Source organism: Myodes glareolus, chromosome 10 (assembly GCF_982192425.1).
Source record: "Myodes glareolus chromosome 10, mMyoGla1.1, whole genome shotgun sequence".
Lineage (NCBI taxonomy): Eukaryota > Metazoa > Chordata > Mammalia > Rodentia > Cricetidae > Myodes > Myodes glareolus.
Window position 1 is genome coordinate 47,918,889 of NC_142035.1, and position 15,291 is coordinate 47,934,179.

The 15,291-nt window shown below is 48.3% G+C and overlaps 1 protein-coding gene across 2 annotated transcripts; it reads right to left on the reverse strand.

Annotated features, from left to right (window-relative positions):
- Positions 1 to 1,201: 1,201 nt before the first annotated feature.
- Positions 1,202 to 14,867, reverse strand: Itpa (inosine triphosphatase). Of its 2 annotated transcripts, XM_048459755.3 has the most exons (8): positions 14,713 to 14,867; positions 12,277 to 12,334; positions 12,117 to 12,181; positions 11,603 to 11,676; positions 9,570 to 9,601; positions 7,875 to 7,990; positions 3,057 to 3,133; positions 1,202 to 1,828 (listed from the first exon to the last, which is right to left on the reverse strand). In XM_048459755.3, the coding sequence occupies exons 1-8, from the start codon at positions 14,776 to 14,778 to the stop codon at positions 1,720 to 1,722; spliced, it is 597 nt and encodes a 198-aa protein (XP_048315712.2). In that variant the 5' UTR covers positions 14,779 to 14,867; the 3' UTR covers positions 1,202 to 1,719. The 2 variants fall into 2 exon arrangements, with proteins under 2 accessions (XP_048315712.2, XP_048315715.2); XM_048459758.3 differs by lacking the exon at positions 12,277 to 12,334 and having other exon boundaries at positions 14,660 to 14,771.
- Between the last annotated feature and the right edge of the window lie 424 nt (positions 14,868 to 15,291).

The following is a 15,291-nucleotide window of genomic DNA, read 5'->3' on the forward strand; positions in this document are numbered from 1 at the left end:
ACCCACCATACACCTCCTTAAGGACACAGGCCCAACATGCTAGCAAGAGGAAGCATAGCAAGAATGGCAGAAGACACTCAACCCTCTCGGTAGAGCTGGGGGTGGCTCTGCAGAATGCCTCACACGATGGAGTCCCCGTGTTTGCCCACCATACTGAAAAGAAAAAAGAAATCGGAAAGGCAAGTCAAAAGGGATCCCTAGACTTGAGCTGGATGCGCTAGGGTGAGTGGTACACACTTTAGGTGAGGTGTGGACCTGAGTCTAACTGTGCACTAGGGGGTCAGGTACAGTTTGTTCTCCATAGCTGTTTGTAGAGATGGGCCAATAGAATGGGAGATTCAGGAAGGAGCTGAGCAGCAAACACCACGCTGCCTGTGCACCCACCTGCAATCCAAATTGGGAGGGATGGACTTCCTCAGCAGCCTGGGCATTCCCTGAGGAGAAAGTCAGCCAGAATCATAAGCAAGGGGCAGAGAGACTCCCCAGTCCTCCATGTTGGAGCCAGGCAGCACCAGGGCAGGCAGGGAGAACAGTGTTCTATACTCAGCCACATACCCTGCCTGGGGTTGGGAAAAATGCCTTCAGCATAATGGCTGAACCCTAGGCCACCTTGCCAAGTCTGGGGGCATGAGGGACTATTCCCAGGACTGCCTGGGCACAGAAGCCTGCTTTCTTCCCTGTGTTTCCTGAGCATACCCTGTCTCATCAAGAGCTGCAGGAACTGCATGCAAGGCAGGTACTGAGCCCTGAAACCCTCCCGGGGAATGGCTTGGGGAGAGGGGTCACACATGATGGGACAAGGCAGCTCAGGCAGGAGTCCTGTCGGGTTTCTGAGGAGAGGGGGCCTTTACCATTTAGTTGTGCATGTGGAGGAAGGGCCCACTCTATAGCATACAAACGGAGGTCAGAGAACAAGCTCCAAGTGTCAGCTCTCTCCCTCCTCACATGGGCTCTGGGGCTGAACTCAGGTCATCTGCAGCGTATAATGTGCACTGTGCCGCTTATACCACCACCACCTCGCCCCCAGGATGAAGGTGACGCAGGAAAGAGGGTAGGCCATGAGTCACAACTCTAAGGACAATAACTCAAGCAGAGAAGTAGGATCCTATCCAGGCAGGTGAACACCCCTATACAGCACTGCCCCTCTGGTCACGACCGGGATGGCTTCCCCGTCAAAGGGAACTCAAGAGACAGACAAGGCTCAAAACAGATATACCATTTATTTTGGAAACATGCCTTCCAGAATTTACATTTGCTGCCTTCTAAAATCAAAGGTTGTGTATTTCTTTGCGAATCCTCAACCCAGCTAAGAAGTGTGAGCACCCAAAGTTCTCTCAGGATCCCAGAGGCTGCAAGAGCAACTCTATAGTTTTTTTTTGTTTTTGAGACAGTATCTCACTATGTAGCTCTGGCTGCCCTGGAACTCACTATCTAAACCAGGCTGGCCTTGAACTCACAAAGATCTGTCTGCCTCTGCTTCCCACATTCTGGGACTAAAGGTGTGCACCACTATGCCAGGCCAAAAGAAACTCATGAATCCCAAAGGGCAAGAGTTTAGTAACACCTGGCCCAGAGCTCCCCTGTGCAGAGCAAACTGCTCTTCCAGACCTGGCTGCTGAAGCTGCCTGTATCCCCTGGCAAAGGGAAACCCGGAGAAACACCTGCCAGGAGTGCCCGCCTCCTGGGGAGTTCTACACCAGTCCTCCCCATCCCATGGCTTTACTGGCCACCAGCCCCAGCAGTCACACTGAAGTACTCTTGGAGCTTGAGCAGGGCCCGGAACCGATGAGAAATGGCGTTTTTCTCAGCCTTTGGCATCTCTGCATACCTAAGAGGCAAAGAGAAGTAGCTCAGAAAAGAGGGAACCCAGATACCAGGAGGATGGGCACCCCACTGTCATCCTGGAGCCTAAAGTCCAGTGATTCTGTCTGGGATTGGGGGGTCCCTGTAGGTAAAAATATCGAGAACCCGTGCAAAGGCAAGGGGCAGACAGGCCCCAGTACTCCATGTTTGAGCCTAAGCAAAGGACCTTCCACCCTGAGAAAGCCAGAAAACCAGGCAATGGGCCACCAGCTCCTCAGCCCATTATACCAGTTTTAAATTCTTCTGTAAGATAGAAACCCACAGTAACGGGTTTAGAGAGATGCTGAATCTGCTCTAATGTGTCCCTAAGTTCTTAAGGGAAGCTGGGGGACAGGAATGAGGTAGGTGTTTGATAGGAAGCAATGGAGCTGTTGGGTCAAACGGTACTGTGGGTTGGGGGGCCAGCTTTGTCCGTGTGAGGACACTACTAAAGAGAAAGCTCCCCCCCCCCCACACCCTTCAGGCTTCAGAACTAGCTACATGTGGCTAAGTTAATTACAAATGAATGGAAGTGGGGCTGGAGAGTAGCTCAGTCCCTGGAATCTGACGTCCCTTCTGACCTCTGGTGCACAGTGGTGCAGACAGGCAAAACACCTATTAACGTAAAATAAATAAACAGAACAAAAGTAAACTCAGTTCCTCATCTAGCTAAATTCCAAGGGCTCTGTGACCACCCAAGCAGCCAGCCATCAGAGGCCACTCCTGACAGCCATGGACGGGCTGACTAGGGCTGCTTCGTGAGGTGCCGAGTGGGGGAGTTACAGTCTGGAAAGCTTGATCCAGTAATGGCGCTGTACAAACATGTATAAATAAAAGGGCGCTGTTAATGTGAAGTGCTAAGCATGTGTACTGCTGTGTGGGTTTCAGAAAATGAACAGGCGCAACTAAAAAATGCATTTTCCCAGCCAGATGGAGCTAGTACCATCCCACAAAACCACAAGGTTTATGCACCTTAATAAGCAGGGCCAGAGGATAAGAGTCAGCTGACATAAAATGGCCAAGTGACTTGAGAGCAGAACCTAGGAAACCTGTGTTGCCCCACCATGGACTAGGTCACCTGGATTCCTTGTGTCCATCCCAGCAGAAATGGCTTCAGCTGGAACAAAGCTTGCCTTGCCCACATCCGCATGACTGTGCACAGGCAAAGGGCCCACCCAAGCCCATGCACCAGGGAAGAAATGTGGGTTCCTTACGTTTGCTCGTATCCATCGGGCTGAAAGCAGGGATCCCAGCCAAAGTCCCGGGAGCCTCGCGGCATCACAATCCGCCCCTGTAATAGGGAGGGCAGGTGTGTAACTGGAGATGTACTGAACCAGAGAGAGTTTGTTTAGTTTGCAAATCTGACTAAACCTGAATTACTCAAAATGTTTAATAGTTCAAAGGATCCGCAGTACCTAAAAATGTCTGTTAGGCACCTCAATAAGGTGCAGAGCAGTAGTGGGGTGTGAGGGCGAGCCTGCAAGAGTCTCCAGGCCAGTCAGGGCTACAAAGTAAGATCTGTTTTCAAAACATCAGGAGGCGAGGGAGACAGCTCAGCTGGTGATTCTCTTGTCTTACAACGAGGACCTGAGTTCAACTCCCAGAACCCACAATAAAAATAAAAACAAAAAACTTTAAAGAAGCCAAGTACAGTGGTGTATGTAGTGCCCTGTGATCCCAGGGCAAGGGAAACAACCTAGTCTATTTAGCAAGTTTCAGACCAGTGGAGGAGACTGTGTAAAAAAACAAGATGAGCTAGGCGTGGTGGTGCACACCTTTTAGCCCTCACTTGGGAGGCAGAGGCAGGTAGGTGGATTTCTGTATTTCTGTGAGTTTAAGGCCAGCCTGGTTTACAGAGTTCCAGGACAGCCAGGACTACACAAAGAAAGCCTGTCTTGAAAAATCAAAAAAAAAAAAAAAAAAGATGAACTCAGGAGGCAGATGTTCTCTGAGTTCGAGGTTGGCCCAGCCTACAGAGTGAGAACCTGTAAACAAAGCCACAAGATGAGCAGCACCCTGAGGCTGTACCCTGCCTGATCTTCACACGTTCATGCACACACAGATGCACAACAAAGGACTTTGCATTTGACTGGCCCGCCAATACCACTGGGATAACCTTCTTTCTGTAGTTTTGATAAACTCACTGAAGAAAAGTTGAGCCGATTTTGAAAATTTGGCAAAAACGAGCAGTCTGGAAAGATGGTTCAGAAGCAGCAGTGCTTGCTACACACTGACTACATGATTTCACTCCTTAGATCCCACAGTAGCTATGAGAGCTAGCTCCTAAAAAGCAACCTCTAAGCTCCACACATTCAACATGGCATACACACAACACACACTCGAGCGTGCACACACACACACACAAATAATAACATAAAATTTTAGAAGGGAAGAACTGAGGATGGCTGGGTGCAGCGCTTGCCCAGCATATATAAGGCCCTACAGTCTCAGCTCTTGGGAGGCATAGAAGTTCAAGGTCATCCTCAGCTATAAGGTTGAGAAGGGTCTGGGCTAGGACAAAACAAGTCCTCACACCTATAATAGAGCAAGGTGGTGGCGGAAAAAGCAAGACTTCAAGGCCACCAGGGTACGGTGGCACACACATTTAACCCCAACATTTAGAAGGCAGGCATTGGCAGGTCACTGTGAATTCAAGGCCAGCCTAGTCTACATAGCAAGTTCCGGTCAGCCAAGCACATAGTGAAACCGTTAAAAGAAAGAAGGGGGAAGGGCACACAAATTCAAACATGGAAATGTCACAAGATGACAACCGTGTCATGTCCAGTGTTATGAAATGCCATGTTATCGAGTAATGAGTCTGGTCTGGATCAGGGATGAAGCTCAAGGGAGAGCTAGGCCAGTACAAGATCCAGGCAGTAACACCACCACTACAGACAAAGCAAGACAAACTGAAGGAGGTATAATTACAGAAAGGCTCCTAGAATTCCAGGCCCAGGCTGAGGCAGAGCACTCCAAGTTCAAAGCAAATCTGTTGTTTGTGACCAGCACAAGCAACAGCAAGACCCTGTTTCAAAACAAAATCCAACAGAAAGGACTGGGAATATGGCCCAATGGTAGAGTGCACACAGAGGATCTGGTGTGTGTGGGAAGAGAAGAAGGCACAGACAGTGGCAAGTGTGGCTACAAATGATAGAGATTAATCACATAGTTGGACAGTGCCGAAGTGAAATCATGCTTTTGCTAGTGGGGAGCTATGTGGCCAAAGCCAGTGACTGAGGCACTTTGAACTTCCATACAGCCTGAGGCCAACATTCTTAGCCTGAGCCACAGCAAACCCAGACTTCTCCTACAATGGACGCTGAAAGGCAAACAGCTACTCCCAGGAAAATGCTGTTCACTGCCACTCTGGACAATGTGTGACAAGCACACCAAGGACAATGAGTACACAGGGAGACCAGAAAAAGGACAAGAAACAAGACCACCACAAGGGGCATGGGAGCTGACAGGCGGCAAAGTGCATGGGCAGCCAGAGCTGATCGGAAATCCAGAGGGACTGCAGTACCAGCCAGTTTAAGGCAGTTGCTATTAGTCACTGCAGGAAGTGGCTAACTGGGGACTTCTGGGAAAGCCACAGGTGGCACCACTAATTATTAACACTCTAACTGGGCTCTGACAGCAGCCCTGACCACGTACTGCATGTTTAACCTAAAGGGCTGAAACAAGATCTTAACTCCTCTGCAGCCCTGGGTCCCAACAGCATCATTCTCAAGATCCAAGAAGAGCAACCTGAGGTTGTCAACAAAGAAGCCAATGGAGAAAATGTAGACCATGGGAGGGGCGCATGTACTCCTAGCTCCTGGGAAGTGGAGGCAGGAGGACCAGAACTTCAAGGATGTCCTCAGCAATACAGCAAGTAGGGGCCAGCCTGGGGATACAGAGACCCTGACTCAAAACCAAAAGGAAACAAGGAAGAAAAGGGTAACACAGTGTACATAAACAACAAACGTTCAGCCTGGAAGCTCTGAGAACTCTGCGTGCTACAGCGTGGGCAAACCTTGAGAACACCATGCTAAGTGAGCTAAACCAGGCACAGAAAAAGGAAGTATTAAAACAGGGACATGGTGGCACAAATCTGAAAATCTTGGTACTCAAGAAGCTGAGACAGGTCAGCCAAAGCTTCTTAGTGAGACCTTGTCCCCAAAATAAACACAAACAAAAGAAGCGGGGCCGGGGGGAACAGGCAAACAGCGGTGGCGCACGCCTCTAATCCCAGCACTCGGGAGACAGAGACAGGAGGATCTCTGTGAGATCAAGAACAGCCTGGCTTACAGAGTGAGTTCAGGACAGCTAGGGCTACACAACAAAACCCTGTCCTGAAAAATCAAAGCAATACTGGCTGCTCTTGAAGAGAACCGAGGTTCAATTTCCAGCACTCATATGGCGTCACAACCCTCTGTAACTGCAGTTCCAGGGTGGCCAATGCTCTCCCTGGCTTTGATGGTCACCACATTACATGTTGTGAACAAATATATGTGCAGGCAAAATATCCATGCACATAAGATAAAAATAAACTTAAAATAGCAACAGTAGAGTAGTCAAACTCTTAGGCGTGTTAAGTAAAATGGTGGCTGCTAGGAGCTAGGTGAAGAAAGAAAGGGGGCTTATTCAATGTGTAGTTTCAAGCTTATAAGATGAAAACATTCTGTAGTCTGGGTAAATACAAATACACTTAATACTTAGTACCCTGAACAGTTAAAATGGGTTTGTAGGGCTGGAGAGATGACTCAGTGGTTAAGAGCACTTACTGCTCTTTCAAAGACAGGAGTTCAGTTCCTAGCATCCACATCTGATGGCTCACATCATCTGTAACTCCAGCTCCGGGGGATCTGGCACCTTTAGCCTCCAAGGGCACCTGTGCTCATGTGCACATATCCACATACATACACACACACACCTACACGCAATTTAAAAAAAAAAAAAAGATGGCTTTGTGTTGTGTCTGGGTTTTGTTTTTGTTTTACTACTATCCAAAATATTTAACCAAACAAAATGAAACAAAATATCTATGTACAGTCCAACTGGGGAACTACAGACAGGACAGACGGACACGCTGGAAGGAAGACTGAGCGCTGGCCCAAGCAGCTCTAATGGTGTGGATGTGCAGAAAAGCAACTCAAAAAGCTCAGAAAAGTCAGCTTCAGGTCTGACAAGCAACCTCAGGGGGTGCTGAATGGCCACTGGCAGAGAAATGAACTCAAGAACTGAAATTCTGAGCTGGAGAATTAGCTCTGTGGTTGAACACTTGTACAGCACATAAAAGCTCTGGCTTCCACCAGAACACCAAAGAACAAGATTGAAATTTTATGTGAACAAGAAAATTCAGAAAGGCCAGGAGACAACCAAGAGAAGCTGTAGGTCAGGCATGGTGGGACACGCCTACTTGGGGGCAGAGGTGGATCTCTGTGAGTTTTGAGGCCAGTCTGATCTACATAGTGACTTCCAGGATATTAACAGCTACATAAAGACCTGTCTCAAAGAAAGGGAAAAAAAAAAACAAAAACAAAAACAAAAAAAACAGGGCTGCAGGAGCGCTGCAGAGTGGGCATGGGGACACAGGGCTGCAATCCCCACTTGGAGGTAGAGGCCACAGGATCTAAAGTTCAAGGTCCATCTTGGCCACATGGCAAGTTCAAGGCCAACCTGGGATAAATGAGAGACTATCTCACTCTCAAAAACCTGAGTGGGGAGGAGACCCTGGTCCTGGCAGAGGAACAAGACCATCTCAGCATGCTGGCCTGTAGTTTTGGCTTTGAGGTGTTTGTGCACATGCATTTTACCAGGACCTTCTCTGGCAACATCTGAGTGCAGAAGGCCAGCAGTCAACTAGGTTTGGGGACTGACATTTTTCTCACTGTAGTATCCAGGTTTGTCTCAAAGCTAGCATAGTCCCCAAAGCCCCTGCTAAGTCTAGCATCTTCTTGTTTTGTTCGTGCAGCAGATCACAGGTCACTTATTCAAGTCACAGACAGAGTCCTCTGATGACCTGCAGGACTGTTCAGGTGGGTACGCACCACGGTCTGGCCCCTGAACAGGAGGACTGGCTGGCTTGGGTCCCCAGTGCTGAGGGCAAATGTACAAAGTGCGTAGGCTGATTTGTCCTCAAAGCCGGCCAGGAGCTGGTGGAGACCTGCAGGCAGAGTTAGTGAGGGTCAGTGAGTCCATGCTGTCCAGTACCCACCCTTACTCCAGAAACCCAAGGGTGTTCAAGAATTCTCCAAATTGGATTGTGTTGGGGTGTGAGCTGCAAGGGCTGCCCTCTAATCCTCAAGAGGGAGCTGAAGCCCTCTTCAGGCTCTGACACAACTAAAACAAGGTTCTTGTTGAGATTGAAGTCTCATATAGACCGCCCAGCTTGGCCTAGAACTCACTTTATAACCCAGGCTGTACTGGAACAGAAGATCCTTCTGTCTCCACCCCGTGAATGCTAGATTACAGGCATGTATCACCACCCATGGTTTATGCGGCACTAGGGACTGAATCCAGAACTTCATGTATGCTAGGCAAGCATTCTGCCAACTGCAATACATTCCCAGCCTTTGCTGTTGTTGAGTCCAGGATCTCAGGTAGTCCAGGCTAGCCTTTGCTTACTATATAGCTGAGGATGAACTTCTGATCCTTCTGCTTACAGCTCTCAGGATTATAGGCTTAGACTACTATGCCCAGCTTTGGTTTTGTTTTTAATACAGAATCTTGCTTTGTAGCCCAGGATGAACTCCAAAGCCTCCCTTGTGCTGGGTCACATGCATGTGACTCCAAGCATGACAGACACAAGATTGCTCCAAAAAGTAAAATGGGCTTTGTTTTTAAGGATTTGTTTATTTTTACATTTAGAAGTGTTTTGGTCACATGCATGAGTACCAGTGCGCACAGAGGCCAGAGGATGCCAGATCCTATGGAACTAAAGTGATGGACAGTTGTAAGCAGCCTTGTAGGTGCTGGGAACCAAACCTGGGTCCTCTGCAAGAACAACAAGCATACTTAACTGCTGAGCCAACTCTCCAGCCCATTTTTTTTTCTTCTGAGACAGGGTCTTATGTGTGACCCAGGCTGATCTTGAATTCTGGATCTTTCTGCCTCAGCCTCCTAAAGGTTAGGATTATAGGAATGCACCACTATGCCTGGTTTAAAATGCTTTTAAAAATAAATTTACAGAGGGCCAGGCGGTGGTAGTGTATGCCTTTAATTCCTTTAATACTTGGGAGGCAGAGGCAGACGGACCTCTGTGAGTTCAAGGCCAACCTGGTCTACAGAAGAAATTCCAGGTCAGTCAGGGCTACACAGAGAAACCCTGTTTCGAAAAACAAGCCAACAAAACTACAAATAAACCCAAAAACCTAAAGAGGGATTTTAGGATATATTCCAGAGTAAGATAGATTCTTGGCTTAGAAAAAGTAGCTCCCCCTCTGAGGACCAGGCTAGGCCATTGCTGAAGCAAAGAACCACAGTCATTAAGGTCAAGTCCCTTGATAACCAGAATCAGCTATGGCCCCTTCGTCCCTCAAATTCAAAGCTTTCATCGCCTGCCCCCAACTGTTCACCACGGTGCTTTCCGGAGCACAGGTAAAGAGTGAACTCTAAGTTACCAGTGTGCAAACGGAGAAGATAATGAAGGTCAATGGCAGGGGCTAGAGCAGCGGTTACTAAGTGGGAACTACTCCCCGACTCAGTCCCAAAAGACCCATGGGAAGAACCACAGGGATGCGTACCTTCAGGCTTTAGCTTCTCAAGGAACCATTTTCTACAAAAGAAAGAAAGGAGAGTCAGTACCAAGGGTAAGAGCGACTAATCTTCCTGTCGCCTACTCCACAGGACCAGAGCTCCCAAAGGCAAGAGAAATGAAAAAGAATGTCTCAAGTCAAAACTAAGAAAATAATCCAAAGCCTGACATATAGCTCAGCAACAAAGGAAAGAGGGGGAGGAGTGAGGGGCTAAAGGGAGAGCAAGCGGAAGCAGAAGGAAAGAGAAAGAGAGATGGTGGGCGAGATGGCTCAGCCGTTAAGAGCACTGGATGCTCTTCCAGAGGTCCTGAGTTCAGTTCCCAGCACCCACATGGTGGCTCACAACCATCCATCTCATCTATAATGAGATCTGGTGCTCTCTTCTGGCCACTGAATACATAATAAACAAATCTTTTAGAGAGAGAGAGAAACATGAGTCCAATAAGAAAAAATGGAGACCAACAGGTATAGACAGAAGGCTCAATATACAAAGGAAGGCAAGGACCTCAGAGGGGACTAGGAAAAGACCCAGGCTGAAACAGGAAGACCACAAGTTCTGGGCAAGCTTAGGCTACATAGCAAGTTCCAGGACAGCCTGGGCTACAGAGAAGCATACTCTTAAGAAAACAAACCAAGCAAGCACATGGTAACATCTCACATTCCCAAAACTACAAACTATCAAAGTCACAGTGGTGCCGGTGAGGCTGTCGAGCAGTGCAGGTTGCTGATTAAATGTGTGTCCTGCTTTGCCAAAACAGAGCAATCTTTTTATTGTCTTCTTCTTCTTTTTTTTTTTTTCAGACAGGCGCCGTATCATCTCATAAATAAGCAGACACCACTTTTCAAACTCAAAGAACCACACTCTCATAATTAAAGAAAACTGTGTCTCTGGTTGTTTGGTTGGTTTATGACAGGATCTCATGTAGCTAGACTGGACTAGAACTCCCTATGTAGCCCAGGATGACCCAGAACTTTTGACCCTTCTGTCTCCATCTTGCAAGTGTACGCACTACCATGCCTGCTCACCTAGTATACACAGGTAGGAGTTAAACTCAGGGCTTTACGGCGCAATAAAGGCAAGCACTCTAACAAGGGCTCGCCCACCTGTTATTCTTTTGTTATTATTATTTTATGTCTATCTATGTTTTGCCTACATATATGCATATGCACCACATATGTGCCTGCTGCCTGCAGAGGGCAGAAGAGGTCAGGCAACCTGGAAAGGTAGCTACAGATGGTTGAGATGCCACGTGAGCGATGGAAACTGAACCCAGGTGCTCTTAGCTAATCCAGCTCTTTAGCCCCTCTTTTTAAAGAGCAATTTATGTGCGTGCACACATACCTATGTGAATGTATGTGCACGTGTAGAGGCCAGAAGAGGGTGTTGGATTCCTTGGAGCTAGAGTTACAGGAGTTTGTGAACTGAATGTGGATGCTGGAATCTAAACTCCTGTTCTCATAATTGAGCAACAAGCACACTTAGGGTTGAGCCCTCTCTCCAGTCCCCTATATTCTTTGAGACAGGGTCTCACTGTATAGCTCTAGCTGGCTTGGAACTCATTATGTGGACCAGGCTGGCCTCAAACTCAGAGAGCTGCCTATCTCTGCCTCCTAGGTTCTGGGATTAAAGGCATGCACCATCACACCCAACTCTTCTTTTCTTTTCTTTATGTTATATCTAATTATGTTTGCGTGTATGTGTGTGTGTATTCCATGTGTGGTGTGTGCATGTGAGTGCAGGTACCCACAAACTTAGGTTCCATGAAGCTGAAGTTATAGGCAGTTGTAAGCTACCTGATTTAGGTGCTGAGAATCAAAACTGGGTCCAGTGGAAAGGTAGCGAGCACTCTTAACTATTAAGTTACTTCTCCAGCCCTATCTCAACAGTCTTAATCCTTTCTTGGCGTTGATGGCAAGATAGTGAAATATCCATAACATCAGATAACTAATCACCTTACTAGTCTAGCAGTTTTGTGGATTGACGGGGCCCTGCAGGGCAGAGGTATAGTAAGAGTACTCACATGTAGGGGCCAGGGAGCCCCCCGAGGGCATTAAAGCACAGACAGGTATCCTCCACCAGTACAGGACCCTGCACCTGTAACACAAAGACACACAGCCTGAGATTTCTGGGTCTACTCGGGCTGGGGCCTAGCCCACAACTAGGTAAGGGTGAGCTCTGCAGGTGCAGGTTCATCAGGAGCCACGCAACTCAGCTCTCTGTCTTCGATTTAGCAATGTGGACATCAGAGCATTGGCAAGGTAAGGCTTGTTCGGCACAGAGCAACAAAGTGCTGGGAATCTGCTGGAAGCCCGATTCTCTAACGGGTTCCTCCCCACAGGGGTGGGGGAGGGGTGGGTATGTGTAGGGAAGATGTATGGCTGGAATGTGTGGAACTAAGAACCAGAAAGGCAGGGGAGAGCAGGAACAGAAGAGGCAGTGTCCCAACGAACTATTTATTCTCTGCCTGCCCCCACAAGGCACAGGCCCCAGGAGCCCACCAGAAGACTGACCGGGAGACCACGATGATTAAGTACCTGGCGAGCTGCCTCCCGACACTTCTGTATGGAAATTTCATCCGGCTCTCCCTGGTACTCAGGCACTTATCAGGGAAACAGACACACAGATGTATAGTCAGGACACAGGAAGGCAATTAAATCAAACCACTTTTAAAAATGAAGCAAAACAGAAACATACGGTCAATTTTCTGTGCCACCAAAGTGCACGGAAACTTATCTCCTAGAATCTGAATGACCTGTTCCAAAAATGAAAGAACATTTGTCATGCCATTTGCTAGTAACTCCCCGCCAATTCCCTATGACTATGTGAGGTGCTGTCCACCTTTCTCATTGGGTAATGTTCCCATTAGTCCCCTAAAGCTTATCCAACTGGGCCCATAAGCCTCATCCCAACTTTCAGAGACTTTCTCCCTTCCAACTTCTGCTTTGTTGTTGCTGTTTGATTGCAGGTCTTGCTTTTATTTGTCTATTTATCTATTTAAGTCCAGTGGTGTTTTGCCATGGGTCAGGTCCCCTGGAACTGGAATTACAGACAGTTGTGAGCTGCCATGTGGGTGCTAGGAATCGACCCAGGCTCTCTGGAACAGCAGTCATGCTCTCACCACCGAGCCACCTCCCCAGCCCCCCCCCCCATTTTTGTCTTTTACCTCCCCCACCCTTCTATCTAGTACACTCTTTTCCCTTCAGAACCTTAAACGGGCACTCATTCTCCGAGAGTAGGAAGATTCAAGGGTTAGCCAGAACAACCTTGCAAAGAAAACTGTTTTATATTTTCACTAACCCCTAGTTGACTTTCACCTTTTCGATTTAGAATACCAAACCAGGACAGGCGGTGGGGGCGCATGCCTTTAATCCCAGCATTTAGGAGGCAGAGGCAATCGGAGAGACTTGCTTATGCTTGTATAAGTCCCCTCATTCAACTTTAGGCACCACCAAAGTTGAATGAGGGGATTTGTACAAGCATAAGCAAGTGCTCCACTTGATACACTACCCACTAGCCTCTGGCCCTTTAATATGGCAAGACCATGTGCTCAGTCAGAGGACTGGGGTTCAACATCCACCGTTCTTCGACTCCATTCAGATGGCACCACCTGTCTACTTGACTGACCTGGCCATAGGATCCCAAAATTTAATTAGAAGGCTCTGGCTCTTTCAAAGACCACCCTGGTCCTGTACAGAAATGGCAGTCCTCCCTGTTTTCAAATGATGAAGGTCCTCCTGCTGTGTCACTTGGTCAGCCTCTCTGAGTCCCCATTGTGATCCTACCTTCTTAGCAGTGCTGACTGGAGGAGGGCAACTCAACTATGGCTAGAACTGACACCTGTCAGAGCATCACTATCTCCTCTCACAGGTGGGGAATAAATAAGAAAGACTAACTCTGGACTAAGAATGAGCATCCATGCCAGGCGGTGGTGGAGCATGCCTTTAATCCCAGAACTTGGGAGGCAGAGGCAGGCAGATCTCTGTGTGAGTTTGAGGCCAACCTGGTCTACATAGTGAGTTCCAGGACAGTCAGGTCTACATATGTACGTACCAAGGCCCTCTCTCAAAACAAAACAAAAAAAAAATTATCTGACCTATCCTCACTTCAGAAACAGTCCTACCACATACAAGCAGGGCAGAAACAATGCACAAGGAAATGCCCAATCGGGATGGACCTGCTGAGTTTGCCCAGTCTGTTAGCACTGGGCCATACCATACCCTTTCGGATTGATCATTTCTACAGGAGTGCATCATCAAATCTACATAGAAAACAGCTTCCTCAGGCTAGGAGTGTAGTTCAGAAGTAGGGCAGTGACAGCAATCCTGTTAAGTCCTGGGTTAGATCCTCGGCACCTACTGTCTTTGGGTCTTCATTCTAAAACCTGTAGCATGTAAAGCTTTGAGAGGCTTGTGTTTTTCTTTTGCTAACCTGGCTGCTGTTGTACTGTGGCCAGCCATGAATCTTATGAAGTAGGGCACATTTCAGATATGGAAAGTGCCTAAGGGTGGATGAACCATAGCCGGATGTGAACTACACGGTCTGGATCAACCCCACACACTTCTGTTTGCCGTTACTTTTGAGGTGGAGAGGTGTCAGAACTTAGGGAGTGATCTTTACCACAGATGCCACTACTCCAGCTCCCACAGTCCGGTGACTTCACCAGTTCATACCAAAACGGGTGTGGTGGGCCATGCATGTAGACTCAGAACTCGGGAAACTAGAGGGTCAAGAGAACAAGGTCTATACAAGACCCCAAATAATAGGAAAAGAAAACTTAAATCGGGCTGGAGAGATGGCCCAGAGTTTAAAGGCACTGGCTGCTCTTTTAGAAGTCTTGAGCTCAATTCCTAGCAACCACGTGGTGGCTCACAACTATCTATGATGAGATCTGGTGCCTTCTTAGGGTATGGAGGCACACATGCAAGAAGAACACTGTATACATAATAAATAAATAAATGCTTAAATCCTCTCGCACCTCAGGGCGCCGCACTCCACGGAGATCTCTCTCCAAGCCCAGCCCTTTCACACAGGAACTATCCACGTTCCCCGAGGGTCTAACTCCCGGTGTTCATCGTACCTTCTCCCATGCTTCCCACCCGCCTTCTAGAGGGTCCCCAAACCCTACGACACCTCCTCCAGCTTCTTTGCGTTTCCCGTCACAAACACGATCTTCTTGCCCACCAAAGACGAGGCCATTGCAGGGGCTGGTTACGGTCGAGTATGCCCGGAAGCTCTTTGAGGAGGAACCGTAAGACACTTCCGTCTGGAGGCGGAAGTAGATAGCCCAATTTCCGGCCCTACCCGAACCCTAAAGCACGCCCCAGGCTACGGCTACCTGCAACCGCGAGGCGGCCGCCTGGGCAGCTGAGTTTCCCTTCAGCAAGTGCTGCGCGGGGTGCTGGGGACGCGCTGCGGGCGGGAGAGGCCATTCAGCGCCGGGGTCCTCTACCACGCACCCTGTGGACTTGGACGAGGAGGGAGCCGAGAAGCCGCGCCTGTGTCTTGGGCGGCGTGCGCCCCTCGGAACCCCAACTCTGGCATGGGAAACTATCTCCTGGACAAGGATTATGAAGGGTCTGAAGACAAGAATAAAAATATAGAAATAAAAATATAGACACTAAAGATTAGAAGGTAGAAGTTTAGGATGTAGGAAGAAGGACACATAAAGCTGTAAACCTAAGTAAACTATCAACAACTTTCTCAGCAGAT

Bases quoted from the DNA above. Each gene is read 5' to 3' on its own strand.
- Itpa (XM_048459755.3), bottom strand. From the start codon at position 14,778: ATGGCCTCGTCTTTGGTGGGCAAGAAGATCGTGTTTGTGACGGGAAAC. The intron at 12,335-14,712 runs GTGTCGTAGGGT...TTTTTGGAACAG, and splicing joins ACGCAAAGAAGCTGGAGGAG to GTCATTCAGATTCTAGGAGA. The intron at 9,602-11,602 runs GTGAGTACTCTT...TTTCTTTTGTAG, and splicing joins GGGCTCCCTGGCCCCTACAT to AAAATGGTTCCTTGAGAAGC.